This window comes from Vulpes vulpes, chromosome 8 (genome assembly GCF_048418805.1).
Source record: "Vulpes vulpes isolate BD-2025 chromosome 8, VulVul3, whole genome shotgun sequence".
Taxonomy (NCBI): Eukaryota; Metazoa; Chordata; class Mammalia; order Carnivora; family Canidae; genus Vulpes; species Vulpes vulpes.
In genome coordinates this window covers 71800241-71816989 of record NC_132787.1, presented here as the reverse complement: position 1 = coordinate 71816989, position 16749 = coordinate 71800241, and the positions used below count along the sequence as shown (strand labels likewise).

Sequence of the window (16749 nt, the reverse complement as noted above, 5' to 3'; positions counted from 1 at the left end):
AGGGAAAGAAGAGGTGGGAATCTCAAGCGGAGTGCATGCAGGGCAGGGCTCCATCTCATGATCCTGAGATCATAACCTGAACTGAAACCAAGAGTTTGGCACTTAACCAACTGAGCCACCCAGGTGCTTCCTTCACAAGGATTTTTAAAACATTTATATTTATACTAAAAATCCCCACAATTCTCTAATCTTATTTCTGTCATCTTGAATTATGCTCTTTTAAAATAATGATTTCTTGTTTAGTCTTTCGATTTCTTAAATGAGTTATTATCTTTGTTTTTTTTTTGTATTATATAGAATTTTTTTTGAAGACCAAAAACCAAGTTTTTTATTTGTTCATTTCTTGCATTTGAAGTATTCCTCGATAACATCCTTCGCCTGAAATTCTTTGCCATAGTCCTTAACCACCACACATCTGCAACCAACCACTTTATGGGGTTTTTCCTCTCTGTCAATTTTACAGAGGCCTACACATTCCCCTAGTTTCTTATTGTCATCAACCTTAATTAGGCTGATTTGGTGTTCAGCACAAAGGGCCTCCACCAACTTGACATACATAGAGGCTCATCACAGTTGGATGCAAGCACACAAAGATGGGCTTGGCGCTTGTCTAAGGCTTTGGCAGCTTCGCGAATTCCACGTGCTAGGCTAGGCCATCGTGGACGAGGGCGGGCTTCAGCACCTCTTGTGAAGCAGCAGAACGCCCATTACACCTCCAGCAGCAACGCCTTCCTGGGCCAGGCCATGGCGGTGGATTACGAGTGTAGCCGGAGCTTGACTGCACAGGAGCTTCGGCCTCCGTGCGACTCGGCGGCGGCAGAGAAGGAGCTGTATTGTACAGAATTGAGCCCCGTTGTATGTAACAGAAGCTCCCAAAAATTCAGTGACTTGAATATCATAGAAGTTTCTTCCTCTCCCTCATAAAGAGTCAACCTCACCACCTAGGCCACCCAAGCCTGATACAGCGGCTCTGAGGTTGATGCTCAGAGCTGAGGCTCCTCCCAGCTTTCTGTTCCACTATCTCTTGTATAGTTTCTTTTTAAAATTTTATTTATTTATTCATGACAGGCATAGAGAGAGGCAGAGACACAGGCAGAGGGAGAAGCAGGCTCCATGCAGGGAGCCCGACGTGGGACTCGATCCCTGGACTCCAGGATCATGCCCTCCTGGGCCGAAGGTAGATGCTCAACTGCTGAACCACCCAGGCATCCCGCCATATAGTTTCTTTAGGGTCATTTTCTGGCCCTAGGTCAGGGTGGGAACCGGACTTCTGCATTCTGTGTTCCTTGCTGGAGACAATGCCTGCTGGAATCTGGTGCCTGCCAGGATAAAACGACAAATCAACCTCAAGCACTGCACTGGTTAATTTTATATATCACCTTGGCTCAACTGTGGTGCCCAGTTATTTGGTCAAACACAGTCTTTTGTTGTGGAAGTGTTTGGTATGTGATTAACATTTACAATCAGGGGACGCCTGTGTAGCTCAGCCGTTGAGTATCTGCCTTTGTCTCAGTGCATGATCCTGTGGTGCCTGGATCGAATCCCACATAGGGCTCCCTGCATGGAGCCTGCTTCTCCCTCTGCCTGTGTCTCTGCCTCTCTCTCTCTGTCATGAGTAAATAAATCAATAAATCTTAAAAAAAAAAATTACCATCAGCTGAACTGAAGTAAAAGGGATTACCCTCCATAATATGGGTGGGCCTCATCCAATCAGTTGAAGGCCTTCAGAGCAAAAATCGAGGTTTCCTGTGTAGGAAGGAATTCTGTCTTAAGATTGTAACGTGCATGAATTGCTTGTTTCCAGCCTGCTAACCTGCTGTATAGATTTTGGTCTTGCTAGCTCCCACAATTGTGTGAGCTAATTCCTTAAAAATCTCTTTTTCTCTCTCTGTATGTACACACACATATATATGTAGGTGGTGTGTGTGTGTGTGTGTGTGTGTGTGTGTGTATGCACGCGCATCTGTCTTTAATCTCAGAGCCCTTGCTCCAGCCCTAGTTTTTTGGTAAGAACGTTGGGAATAAGGGCCATGATGACAGAAGTTAGGTATTCTCCACCTGTTCAAGTCTATCTACACCAAGTTAAGACTCATGTAGTCCCCAGGGGCTAAGAGGTTAATATAGAGCCTTTATTTATTTTAAATATTTTATTTCAGAGAGAGAGAGAGAGCTTGAGGGTGAGCACAAGGGGGAGGAAGAGGGAGTGTGTGTGGGGGAGCTAGAGGGAGAAGCAGACTCCCTGCTGAGCAGGGAGCCTGATGTGAGGCTCGATCCCAGGACACTGAGATCATGACCTGAGCCAAAGGCAGTTGCTTATCCAACTGAGCCACCCAAGAGCCCAATATGGAGTCTTTATACACCAGTTTAGTATGTGACTGTGGTGAACAATGATGAGTTTGGGTGCTTAATATTCATTTACCCTGTTCTTAATAATAGTACTTAATTTTCATTTACAAATCTACTCCTTGGATTTTGTAACTTTGTATGGTGACAGATGGTAACTAGGCTGATTGTGGTGATCATTTCACAGTGTATGCAAATATCAAATCATTATGTTGTACACTTGAAACTAATATGTCATATGTCAATTATACTTCAATTTAAAAAAATCTACGCCATCTCTACTCAATGTTCCTGTGATTCTAGTGAGGCTGACCTGGCCAATGTGATCGGGTCAGGGAGGTACACCTGACCTAATTCTGGCAGGTGAAGGTTAGGTCCAGGCTTTTTGTTTGAACTGGATGGAGAGACATTCTCTCATTTTTGCTGTTCTCACACTTTGGGGGAATGTAGTCTTTGAGCTGCACAGCTGTATTGTTACCATGAGTAAAGAGGCCAGCCCGAGAAGGAAGGTGCAGAATTGAAAGATGGAGAGAGAGAGAGAGAGAGAGAGAGAGAGACCAGGTCCCTGTGACATCATTTGGCTATCTCCATCAGCCACATCTGAAGCAAAACCTACCTACTTCCTGGATCTCTTGTTTACATGAATAAATAAATCCTTTTTTGCTTATGACTGGTTGGATAAGGTTGTTTTTTTTTTTAAAGATTTTATTTATTCATGAGAGACACGGGGGTGGGGGGGCAGAAACAGGCAGAGAGAGAAGCAGGCTCCATGCAGGGAGCCCGATGTGGGACTCGATCCTGGGTTTCCAGGATTACCCCCTGGGCCAAAGATGGCGCTAAACCGCTGAGCCATCCAGGCTGCCCCAAGTTTTTTTTTTTTTTTTTTTTTAACCAAAAAAACAATCCACATGATATGATTATGCATTCTACTGATTTTTTTTTTTTTTTCTAAGAACAAGCCAGATCAAATAACCTGGCATCTGAGTAGCAGGAAACAAAATAAGGGACAGCTTGACATGAGATAACATTTGGACAAAAACAGTGATTCAAAAACAGGTTCTTTTCAGCTACAGATGCCTCAGATGAAGGTCTTTGGGTTGCACTGTTGTGCTGTTACTGTTGTAAGAGCGTCAGCTTTTTGGAGCAGAATTGCCTTCCTAGAGAATAGGATTTTTCTACAATGTAGAACAATTCTTAGCTGTGGTGTGAGTGCTTAACACCTTTAGATAGCATTCATGGGGCTGATAGTTGTTGTTGTTTTTTTAATCTTCTAATTAATAGCCAAGTCTTTCTGATCTTGTTGACTTCTATGAAGTACATCGATTTAGCATTACAGTGATAGACATGAATGCCACAGAAATTCAGAGTAAATGCTGGAATAACACCAGGGCCAAGTCAACCCCATCTTATGAGCTCAGTCTTCTGAATTTCACTGGAGAGATAAAAATTAAGCTTGGTGCCCATTTAGTTTTAAACCAGAATACAGTATCCCGTGATCCTATATTTTGTCATTAATCCAGGTTACCTGTTTATCTTACCTGTGATAGAATGTCCAGGATAATCCATTTTGTTTATCCTGAGCAACTACCTATGTTGGGACCCAATACTTAGCAGATGCTTAATAAATTGTGATTGAATAAATGGAGAAAGCAATGGGTCGATGAATATTGATAGCTTCTCCACTTTGGCCCTAATTAGCATGTTGATTCTGGCCAACCCTGCTGCTTTTTCCCACCACGGGCTTCCACCCAGGCTCCCACCAGTGGCAGCTTCCAGGGTTTAGCCTGGTGCCAGTTCTCTGACACTGTGATGTCTTCCAAGTTCACCCTGCCCTTCCCTGGGCTCAGTGCCAGGGACACCCACTTTATCATGGCCAATGACATGGCTCATTTTATTGTCTCTGTACAAGATGTTGGCCATAAAGTTAATTTATGATACTTACTTGGGGACTATATAATCTCCAAAGCAGCACCGTGTCTCCCAATGTACTTTCTGGGAAGTGCCCTGGTTATTGGACGCTTTGGTCATCCCCCCTGGAACTTGAGACACAGAAATGAAGTCACAGACACATATAAAAGTTTCTGCTTGTAAGATTACAACTTCTGTAATTGCCCACATCATCTAAAGTCTTAATATTTCTCCCTCTGGAAAGTCTTTTGTAACTGTACTGATTTTCTATCCCCACAGCCCTTGGTGTGCTGGAGCTGACTGCCACCAACTCACAAAGATTCAATTGTTAAATTTTCAGAAGGGAGCAAACTGATTGTTAAACTCTTGACAGTTTAAGATTGCCAATATTTAAATCATAGAAATCAGCAAATGCTACAGATCAGCTCTTACCTACCTGCACCCTGACTGTGAGAGCTTGTTGTTTAACTGACCAACATTGCACCGTGGATAAACTGGCCTTTCCCTAAATTCAGCCCTCTTTACTTCTTGCCTGGATGGTTACCATAATATCCCAAAAACCAGCATCTCTTGCACCGACTTCCCATTCCAGATGATCATTGTAGAATACTTTTGACTGCAAGTAAGAAAACCCGACTACAGATTCGTTAAGTATAAGAAAAATGTATTGTTTCACATAACAAAATATTCAAAGATAAGGCACTTTCGAGAAACCTCAGCATCTCAAGAGCTCATCAAGTACACAGATTATTGTAATTTTTCCACTTTGCCACTCTCAATGTGTTGCATTTCCCTTCATGGTTTCAAAATAACTGTCATGGTTCAAGAAGAACATCCTCCTGCAATGGCCTGTAATGCTTTTACTTGTGTCCTATTTTTTTTAAAGATTTTATTTATTTATTTGACAGAGAGAGCACAACTAGGCAGAGTGGCAGGCAGAGAGAGAAGAGGGAGAAGCAGGCTTCCCACTGAGCAGGGAGCCTAACATGGGGCTTCATCCAGGACCCCTAGGATCATGACCTGAGGTGAAGGCAGATGCTTAACTGACTGAGGCACCCAGGTGCCCCTCTTAAGTCCTCCTTAAGGAGCAATTCAGTCTTTCCAGAAGTCCCACAGCAGGCTTCCTCTTGGGTCTTCTTGACCAGAATAGCAACCCATATCTATTCTTTTTTTTTTTTTTTTATCAATCCATATCTATTGCTAAGCCAATCACTGCAAAGGTAATAATAAAATTGCCATGGTTGGTTCAGACTGTTAATTTCCAACTGTTTAGAACCAACATCTCCTTTAGCATCAAATATCTTATAACACTTCTCTTTCTCGAAACGGAAATCAAAGATAATTAATCTACTCTCACACATACTTTATTTTTTATTTTTATTTTTTTCACACATACTTTAAAAACAAATCGATACCAGCCCTCATAGGAATATAAAGGTGAGAGATGCCTGGGTGGTTCAGCGGTTGAGCATCTGCCTTTGGCTCAGGGTGTGATCCCAGGATCCGGGATAGAGCCCTATATTGGGCTTCTTGCAGGGAGCCTGCTTCTTCCTCTGACTATGCCTCTGTCTCTCTTTCCTGTGTCTCTCATGAATAAATAAATAAATAAATAAAATCTTTTTTTTTAAAGATTTTATTTATTCATTCATGAGAGACACACACACACAGAGAGGCAGAGACACAGGCAGAGGGAGAAGCAGGCTCCATGCAGGGAGCCCGACGTGGGACTTGATCCTGGGTCTCCAGGGTCACGCCCTGGGCCGAAGGCAGCGCTAAACCGCTGAGCCACCTGGGCTGCCCTAAATAAATAAAATCTTTAAAAAAAAAAAAAAAAGGGGAATATAAAGGTGAAGTAAAGAAATAGAATTTATAAAAAAATTATATGTCTGCATTTCAGCATATATGATTAATTGTATTATCATGATTCCCAATTATTCCTGGCCTTCCCTGTAGCAGAATTATATACACCAACCTTAAAGTGTCTCATCGATGTCAGGCTTGCTTTCTGGTTTGCTCTGGTCAATGGAATGTGAATGGAAGTGCCACATCTGAGAAGAGTTTGAAAAGCCATTGTATGGCTCTGCCATTCTTCTTTCCTTCTCCCATAACAAGAGCATGTTCCAGATGGGGGCTGTGCCTTTGGCTTGGTTCTCAGAATAAAGGCACATGCAACTGGCGCAGAGTTTCAACTGATGTGTATGTGAATAAAAATACAATTAGTTGTTGTAAGCTATTGAAATTTTTGGAGTTTGTTACTGCGGTACGACCTATCAAAATCTGACTAATACAGCATAGCAATGTTCTGCAGCTAAAGAAGCAATCTGTACTTTAGGTATGTTTGCACCTATACACAGCATTACCATTAATCCAGCGACTTCAAATGAACACTGATACAATTGTGTTGCATCAACAATTCAAAAGCCAAGAAAGATATCGCTATCAGTGACACAAAAGCTCCGAGGTAAAAAACAAAAAAGGCATCTCCCAATTTAGATTTATTGTTTTATTTTATTTTTTATTTTTTATTTTTATTTTTATAGATTTTATTTGTTTACTCATGTGAAACACATGCAAAGAGAGGCAGAGATACAGGCAGAGGAAGAAGCAGGCTCCCTGTGGGGACCTGATCCCAGGACCCCAGGATCATGCCCTGAGCCAAAGGCAGACGCTCAACCACTGAGCCTCCCAGGTGCCCTCAATTTACATTTATGTGCTAGTTGCTTTCTTGGAAAATGCAGTGTATACAAAATTTGTGCAGAATTTGTTTTTGCTAGAGTCACGTAATTATAGAGATATTTCATCTATACAAATGTGTAGTGATTCATTTATAAGTCCATTTAGCTAAAGTTCAAAAGTAGGCAAAATGTATACATCCTATTCGAAATTAAAATAGGTATATGACTCTCCTAGGCACTAGGTTGTGTTCAGTTTGGGAAGATTCATCAAGCTGTACACTCGTTTTTTAATTTAATTTAATTTTTTTTAGTGTATACTTATGATCCGTGCATTTTTCTATATGCATGTTATACTACAATAAAGAGTCTTTAAAGAAAGTCATGTAAGGCACAGCACAAATCTTTGTGTTTTTTTTTTAAATTTTTATTTATTTATGATAGTCACAGAGAGATAGAGAGAGAGGCAGAGACACAGGCAGAGGGAGAAGCAGGCTCCAGGCACCGGGAGCCCGATGTGGGATTCGATCCCGGGTCTCCAGGATCGCGCCCTGGGCCAAAGGCAGGTGCCAAACCGCTGCGCCACCCAGGGATCCCAGCACAAATCTTTGATTTATGGAGTTGTCATATGCCATATGCTGGATGTCTAGTATTCCTGATCCCAGTTTATGATCAACAGTATTCCCTAATCATTATGATAGCCAAACTGAAACAAAACGCCCTCAGAAATTTCTATAATGCTGAACCCCTGGGTGCCGAATGTTTATACTAATCAAACTTTGCTCCTAGGGCTGGCCCCTTGAAGCTCATCACCTGCTTCACATCTAAATAAAATTGCACTTGCATGTACCACAAAGAAGGCAGGATAGGAGGGGATGAGGAGTGTGTCCTGGTGTGTTGGTGATGGACGTTGGATAGATAACCTTCCATGTCAGTCACAACATCCTTCACATGCTATCAAATACATCTCAGATCAGTTTGTCTCAGCCTCCAAAATCTGCAATGGCTCTCAACTGTCTACAGAGTAAAAAAAAGTATCTTTCTAGGCCGATTGTAAGGCTTCTGTTTCCACTGAACCACTCCCTCTCCTTTCAGGAATGTGGGATTGCTGTGCCTTGCTTCACCTGTTCAGAAAGCCCTGCTTCCCTTCTCCCTCCTCAAGGTCTTCAAATGCTGCTTTTCACATGAGGCAGCCTCCCGTGCAGACACCACTCCTTTGTACACCTTCTCTTCAGCATTTATTTCACTTTGCCTTTTGTATAGTTGGTTGGCTCACATCTTGCAGCTTCTACAGGCCTAGTGCAGTGATAGACACTCACTGGATGCTCAAAAAAGGCATGCTGAATCAAAATGAACGAGAACACAGCCTCTGTATTTCAGAGAAATCAGCAGTCCAATATCTAAAATCTTTTAACTGATTGAGACTCACAGTTGCTCTCTGGGTAATATACAGCTTTCCGTCAATAGCCTCAATTGTGAATTAACCGTATTTCTCCTCCTTGTAATCGCATTGTGTCCTGAACCAGGTTCTAGGAGGGAAATGAAGATATTTGGCTTTCTTGTACCATGGTAACTTTCACATACCCACCATGCTTGGGCTCTGTCAATGCATAATAGAACCAACATTCAGACAGTGGTTGGGCCTGGTAGCAGCATGGCTTTAGCATAGCCAAGATGAGGCCAGGTGATATTTCAGCTGTAATTCAATAAGTATTTATAGAAGTATGCATTATGTGCTGGCTACTGTGTATTATGTGCTGGCCTCAATTAATAAGAATCCTTCTCTATTCAGTCCAGACGGGAGGGTGATGCATGTGTGCAGGTATCAGCAGAGAGGTAAAGATAGGAGCTGAGAGGAGAAAGAGAATGTCTTTGCTGGGAAATCTAAGAGGGCTAATCAGAGAAAGTGGTGATTGGTAGGGTCTGGTAGGTTGGTTAATATTTGACTAATTAGAAAGGAGACAGAGGAGGGGCAACTTGTGGCTCAGTGGTTGAGGGTCTGCCTTCAGCTCAGGGCGTGATCCTGGGATCCTGGGGTAGAGTCCCGCATCGGGCTCCCCACAAGGAACCTGCTTCTCCCTCTTCCTGTGTCTCTGCCTCTCTCTGTGTCTCTCATGAATAAATAAATAAAATCTTTAAAAAAAAGAAAATAGAGGGTCACTCAAAGGGGAAAATATTCAGGAGGGCTTGTTTACACAATTTTCAGCTCTTTCCTCTGAATTAATTGTATAATGCCTTAGAATCTGGGAATCTTTAGCTCTTCATAGGATTAAAAAATCTTTTTAAAAAAATATTTTATTTATTTATTCATGAGAGATACAGAGAGAGAGGCAGAGACACAGGCAGAGGGAGAAGCAGGTTCCCCTCAGGGAGCCCGATGCAAGACTTGATCCCCGGGCCAGGATCATGACCTGAGCTGAAGGCAGATGCTCAACCACTGAGCCACCCAGGTGTGCAAAAAAATCTTTTCATTCAAGTAAAACACACAGACAGCAAACTGCATGTGACTGCTCATTGTATTTATATTGATTTTTTTTTTAAGATTTTATTTATTTATTAATGAGAGAGAGAGGTAGACACACAGGCAGAGGGAGAAGCAGACTCCATGCAGGGAGCCTGACACAGGACTCAATCCTGGGTCTCCAGAATCAGACCCTGGGCTGAAGGTGGCACTAAACCGCTGAGCCACCCGGGCTGCTCTTCTTGATGGTTTTTTACACATGTACACACCCTTGTAACTACCACTCTGATCGAGGTATACAACATTTTAATCACCCTGGGAGGTTCTGCTTTTATTATTAGAAATCACTTTTGCCTTTTCTAGAATTTCATTGAAATAAAATCATACAATTAGATATTAATACTTGGTTCTTTTTTATTGTTGAGTAACCTAATGATTGAGAAATTGTGCAAATATATCAAATTTGTCTATCCATTCTGTTGAAAGACATAAGGGGTGTTTTTGCTCTTTGGTTAATATGAATAAGGCTGCCAGGAACATATCCTTTGGTGGATCATACACTCATTTCTCTGGGATATGTAAGTAGGAAGGGTGTTGCTGGGTCATTGGGTTGCTTATGTTCATCTTTTGTAGATTGGGATTGGGGTCTGAAGTGGGAGGAGGGGGCTGTCTTGTGGAACTGAGCCCTTGATCTATGGGGTTTGCATTAACTCCAGGTAGATAGTGTCAGACTGAATTGAGGGGATGAGAAAGTCACGGGAATCTTCTAAGTCAGGGGGCCCTGGGAAATGGGGTTCTGCTCTCCAGGGTGGACCCACTGGGGTCAGGGAGTCTGTGGAATCCAAAGGGAGAGAGCATGCGATTGGTGGCCCAGACAGGGCCCTGGGGAGGAGGCTGGGGCTGAAGAGGCCTTAGGTTGACTGCCCAGATAGGATTTGAAGTGCCCATGAGGAGCACCTATGGAGCTCAGAGGTGGAGGGTGCTTGGGGTGAGGGGTCAGGAGGCACCTATCAGCAACCAACCTTGTAACAGTTGCCAAGTACTTCAAAATCTGCCTCCTCTGTCTCCTGCCTTCTCACACCTCACCTCCCTGCCGTTTGCTCACTCCACTCCAGCTGCTTCTTCCCCGGGTCATCCAACACACTCTTCTCTCAAGGCCCCTGCATTTGTGTTCCCCCTCCTGGAACCTCTTGTCTTATCCAGAGGTCTCCCTTGATTGACCTATTGAAAATTGGTCACTTCCACTCCCTCTCCAGCCCCGGCACACTTGTCTCCCCACACCCAGCCTGCTTTACCTGGGCCCTTTTCACCAGCAGACCTACTGTTATTGTCTGAAGGGAGTAGTGATTTCTTCTGTTCCCTTTTCATTAACCTCCTAACAATAGACCCTACCAGGGTCGATTATGCTCAAGTAGTAAATGCTCATGAAATCTCATGAAACGTTTGACACAACAGATGTTCCAAACCTTGGCTTATGGAATCCCCCAAAGCACATCCTTGGTCCTAAATTCTGGCTCACTACTCACTGGCTGTGTAGACTTCAGCAAATTCCCTAGCCTCTTTGACCTTAGTTTCCCCATCTACAAAATGGGATAGTTATCATAGCGTCTTAATAGAGTTTCTGAGAACTAAAAATCCTAACACAATCCCTGGCTCAAAGCAGATCCTCAGTGAAAGTTCACGTGCCCCCCCCCCCCAATATTTCGCTCTTCCTTCCTTATCACATCCCCACCCCCTTAGGTGCACTCACCCTCCACAGCACAGGTCTCACTGCGGAATCACTCCTTTGTGCAAAATGGGCAGTGGTTCCCTCAGCCTAGCTGTCCCTGCTCTGGTCTACTGTGGCTGCCTGTCTTATCCACCAGGGGTTTAGGTTTGTGGACAGGGATCACACCTCATTCAAATTACTCCTCACCCAGCATCCAGCCCATTATGGGGAGACAAAAATGTGGGACAAATCACTAAGGAAGGTGTCCTCACCTCCCTTTTTAAGGAGAAAATTTCACCCCTGGGACCATAAGCCAGTCTCTTCCGTTCCAGAACGCCCTGCAGGCTCCCCACCTCCCATCCACTCCTCTCTTCTGGGCTGGTCCCCCTCTTCTCTAGGGTGTAACCCTGCAGGGCTCTGCTGCTAGGTTCCAGCCCTCCCTCCACACACCCACCCTTCCGGCTGCTCCCAGCACAGGAGGCAGCCCAGCCTAGCACTCCCTCTAACGGTTAGCTTTTGTGGAAGGTTCTGCACTAGGGTTGAAAGACAAAAAGCGAGGCTGTCCCCTCCAGCTCCGATGTTCCTGCTGTGGTTTTCCCTCCCGGATCCCGCCTTTGTTTTCTAAATTCCACCGCCTTCTTTAAGTTCCAAGAAAGCCTCCAGGAGACTTTTGTGACCTCGCCCAATTTCCAACATTCCAGATAGAGCAGCTTACCCCTTTCTTCTCAGACTTTAAATCACTGTTCTCTTTCCGGGTGTGAATCATAACTATGAAGCCAGAGAAACAGTGGGAAGGTAAAAGCTTATCAAAAGCAAATCCTTGAAAAAAAAAAAACAGAAAAAACCCCCAAATCCTACTCCCCTGAAAATGCATTTTCCCAAAGAGCTTCCAGGAACGACAGTGAGGTTAAATTTTACACGGTGTGATTAGAAGAGGAGCTGAGCAGCTAATAACAACCCACAAATCTCATGGAGAAGCAGGGAAGGCCAAAATTAAAAACGGTCCCTGCAAACCGGCCGTTTGTTCTGAGCCCCCCTCCCGCTCTGCGGCAGCGACTCGACTCCAGCGCGTCGGGCTCTGCTGCGGCGACGCTGCCCACGCGTTCCCAGCCAAGACTCAGACCACGCCAGCCATGCCACGAGGTGTGTTTTATTTTCATTAATCATACAAATAATTTGCTATAATATCCCAGGGCAAACCGGAGAATTTGGCAGTCCGATTGGGGGGTCCCGTCAGAGACCCGCAGGGCCGGTGGCGGCGGCACGGAGTGCCCGGGTTCACAGTGCAGCCTGTCGCTCGTGTCCATCTTGCAGGTGGCGCTTCCTCCTCCACATCACGACGGGGGTGTCTCGGAGATGGCGGGGGTGGGGAATCCTGTGGGTTCTTAGGAAATCTCACTCCGCTTCTCCTGCTCAATGGCTGTGGAGGCAGGAAAGCAGGCACGGGGGGGGGGGGGGTGAGGCCAGCTGGCGCCCCCCCGCCCCGAGGCACCCCGGGGGCTGGGGAGACGCGCGCTTCGGGGGACAGAAAGGGGCCCGGGGCCGGGGTGGGGGTGGGGTGGGGTGGGGCCGGGGCCTCGAGAAGGGCGGGGTGCGGCGGGGGGGGGCGGGGTGCGGCGGGGGGGGGCGGGGTGCGGCGGGGGGGGCGGGGGCGCCGGGCGGGGGCCGCGGGCCCGGGGGCGGGCGCGCTCACTCTCTTTGGTCGGCAGGGTGTTCTTCTCCTGCGTCTCCGTTTTCTTCAGCTTGGCCTTATCGAAGCTGGCGATTTCCCCCATGTCTGGCTTGTCTGCCATGTTCTTAAAGCGACCCTGGTGGGCAAAGCGAGGCGGTTGGCCCGCGGCCGGCGCCAGCGTCCCCTCCGCCTCGCCGCCGCCTCCCGACGTGGCACTGGGCCGGGGCGTCGCCGGCGGCCGCGGCCGGAGACCTGGGCGCGTCCCGCACCCCCCGAGCTCGCCCCAGGGCGTGGCCCACCGGCCGGGCGTCCCGTCGGGGAAGCGCGCCCGCTGGGCCGCCGCGCGGGCAGGTGCGGCCAGGTGCACCCCGGTGCACCCCGCGTCCCCCGTGGCCCCCGCCCTCGGCCACGCTCACCGAGGAGTTCCGCTGCGAGCCCGGCGCCGGCTGCTCCCACTCGCGGTGCTGCAGCAAGAGACAAAAGAGCGGCGCCCGCCCCTCGCCTTATATACGCCGCGCCCCGCCCCGCCCCGCGCGCGCCGCAGCGGGGCGGTCCTGGAAGGCGGAGGGCGGGGGCGGGGGGCGGGGGGCGGCGCGGGCCGCTCCCTCCCCGCCGCGCCCTCGGCCGCCGCCTCGCGGGCTGGGCGCTGTCCTTCCTGTGCGGGCCCCGGCCCCCCGCGCCCCGGGGTCGCGCTACCGGGGCGGGCGCTGGGCCCTGGCCTGGCTGCGGGGGCTGCGCTCCCCTCCCCGGGAATCTGCTGCCCCCCCCCCCCCGCCCCAGCCCCGATCGGGCGTGGGGGCGGGCGGGGGAGGGGTGTGTGTGTGTGTGTGTGTGTGTGTGCGTGTGTGTGGTACGTAGTTGTAGGTGTGCAGGGATGTGCGGCCTTGCACGCGGACTCTGCAGTACTCCCTGCCCGCTGGAGACCCCCCATCCCTGCCCACTTTTCCCGTCTCCTGCCTTTGCCTCCGCCCACCCAGGGAGACCCCCCCCCCAACTCCGCTTTTTCTCTCCTTGTGGAAGCTGAGCCCTAAAAGAATCTGAGCCGAGGGTCCCTAAAAATGAAAGGACGGGAGGAAACAGGTTTCCACTGCCCTTCGCTCAGACTGGGGGCTGGTTGCCCTCCCGCCGTCGTTTGCGTGCCCCGGGCTGGGCGGCCCTTGCAGGAGCGGTGGCGGGTGGTCCTTACGCGCTGGTGACAAGCTTTGTCTGAAGGGCGGTGGTGGGAGCTGGCAGTCCGAGAGGGCTCTCTCGATTCCTTCTCTCTCAGGGCTCTAGAAACACTGGGTCGGAGGGTGTGGTTTTCCTCCTTGAAATTAACCTTGAAGATTCCCTGCAAATGTTATTTTCCTTATTAACCCGTTGTAGGAGTGGTGTGATGGGATTGTTCAAATCTTTCTTAGAAAAGTTGTATTTTCAGTTGCATTATCTAAGGATGTTTAGATAGTAAGTTCCGTAAATTAACAACGGGGGAGGGGGAAGCTGGTCGTTGTTTTCTTTGTCTGAACTTTTCAAGTGTCAAGGGGTGTAATTAGCAAGCTCTGTTAAAGTGGGATTTGGTGGAAACATCCTGAATTCTGTTCACGCCTTCCTGATTTTACCTGCTTCTCTCACATTCCCTTGGTGTGTTTGGAACAGAAGGAAGTGCATTTAGGCTTATAAATGTGATATACCAAACTCCTTGTGTGGCTTTGGGCAAGTCTTCCTACACCTCGGTTTCTTCCTTTGTAAAACAGCTTTAGCATAAACCTTAAGTGAGATAATAGAAAAGGCCTCAAGTGGAAGCCTAGTGTGGCAGCCCTACAAGACTGCCGCACTCACACTTCTTTAGTGTATCAGTCAACTATCTCCACAATATGCTGTGTAACAAACTACTCCAAAACTCAGTGGCTTAAAGTAATAATCAGTTATTTTTGCTCATCCATCTGCTGGTCAGTCAGCTGCTATTGGATTGGGCTAGACTGGGCTTGGTTCCAAGCTGCAGGTTGGATCTAGGTCTGCTCATCAGGTGTCTCATCCTCTGGACCAGGATCTAGCTGGTGCTTTTCTTCTCAAGGTGATGGCAGAAGACTAAGAGGGTGTAGCACAAAAGAGTGTAGAAGTGATGAAATGTGTGTAAAAGCATATTATGTCACATCATGTCTATGAACATCCCATTGGCCAAACCCATTGCTAAGGGAATGGCAAAGTATATTCCACCCGTGGTGGGGGAGGGAGGGAAATGAATATTTCTGGAATAAAAATCCAACTTCACAGTCAGGGTAGGCAAACAGCTGTAGCAAACAGCCCCCAAGGTGGCGGGTTAGAGCAATAAGAACTTATTTCCCGTTCATGCAGCAACACTATAGGCTGATGTTTTGGTCAGGTAGCTTACCTCCAAGTAGTGGCTCAGACGCTCAGGCATCTCTCATGTCACTCTGCCCTCCTCTAGGTCCTAGAAGCTTATTCATCCAGCCAGTGGGTAGTAAAAGAGGAAAAAAAAATACAGGACTGTACCAGAGTTTTTATGGACCAGCCTTAGAGGTAGTCTCCATTGTTCCTGCCCTCATCTCTTTGGCTAGGACTTAGTCACATGGTCTTACCTAACTGTGAGGGAGGCTGGGAATATTGTCAAGCTGTGTACCCAGGAGAAAAAGAAAGCAGAAAAAAAAAAAAAGAAAGAAAAAAGAAAAAGAAAAAGAAAAAGAAAGCAGGTTTGGATGGACTTGGAACATTCTCTGCCATACACTATTGAAGAATCTGCCAAACTTGAGTGTGAAAGTATCCAGACGTCCTGAGACATCAACTCTTTGGAGGGTCTCACTGGCACTTGATTCCTTTTCAGATGCAATGCCAAGCATTATTTAGATATTACCTTATAGGGCCCCACCTTTGGCTTGAGAGCATTTGTCCTGATTTGGACCCGTGGTGAATTCCAACTCTTATTTTGGAAACAAAGGAATCTATTTCTTCTAGATACAGCTGTAAGATAGGTTTCAAAGTCATTAACCATGCAGGATTCCTAAACAAAGGAGCTTAAGGGGACTTGCAGGCATTCTTTTTTTTTTTTTTTTTTTAATTTTTATTTATTTATGATAGGCACACAGTGAGAGAGAGAGAAGCAGAGACATAGGCAGAGGGAGAAGCAGGCTCCATGCACCGGGAGCCCGACATGGGACTCGATCCCGGGTCTCCAGGATCGCGCCCTGGGCCAAAGGCAGGCGCCAAACCGCTGCGCCACCCAGGGATCCCGGCATTCTTTATTCTTAGTTTTGTGGTGCATCTCTAAGAAAGTGGGTAGCCTCTTTGGCATTTGTTACTTAAGAATACTCATCGAATCTATTGGTCTCATCCAATCCCATGGGTAGTGTTTTTAAAACATGTGCATATTCTTTGACACTTCTCTCACTATTTCTTGAGTATAAACTGTCCTTTATGACTTTCTTCTACTAAATGAAATATGACAGAAGTTATGCTTTTGCATTTATTAGACTAGAACATAAAAGGCCATGGGCCGCTGCCTGACTCTTAGGATGACTTTGCACTCTGAGAAAACCAAGCACCTGTAAGGAAAGGATACTTGTAGGCATTCCAGCTATAGCCTCAGCTGAGGTCTGAGCCAACAGCTAGTATCAACCATTAAACAGGCAAACAGATGAGCTTCAAATAGCCTGGGCTAATGCAGGGTGGAACCAACACAAGTTGTCCCTGGCCAAATTATAGGTTCGTGGGCAAAATCAACTTGTAGTTGGTTTAAGTCACTAGCTTTGGGATGATTTGTTATGCAGCAGCACAAATCTCATTTTTCCATGAGATGGAAAAATCATAACCTAGTGGTGTCAGGGTCTTCAGGTCCCATTTGGGGACTTTCCCTAAATATCTTTCACAATACTCACACATATGCTTATATAGTAAATGTCAAATATCCATGAAGTATCTGGCAGTGTTCTCTGGATGTAGAAGATGTAAAGATGATGAGACTCTCGAATTATATATAAGTCTAGTGTGG

At 46.7% G+C, this 16749-nt stretch overlaps 1 protein-coding gene and 1 pseudogene across 1 annotated transcript; both read right to left on the bottom strand.

The window, feature by feature from the left end:
• Positions 1-305: 305 nt before the first annotated feature.
• Positions 306-12399, bottom strand: LOC112916881 (small ribosomal subunit protein eS12-like; annotated as a pseudogene).
• TMSB10 (thymosin beta 10) lies at positions 12227-13303 on the bottom strand. The gene is made up of 3 exons (XM_072767044.1): positions 13181-13303; positions 12786-12900; positions 12227-12512 (listed from the first exon to the last, which is right to left on the bottom strand). The coding sequence occupies exons 2-3, from the start codon at positions 12883-12885 to the stop codon at positions 12478-12480; spliced, it is 135 nt and encodes a 44-aa protein (XP_072623145.1). The 5' UTR covers positions 12886-12900; positions 13181-13303; the 3' UTR covers positions 12227-12477.
• Positions 13304-16749: the final 3446 nt, after the last annotated feature.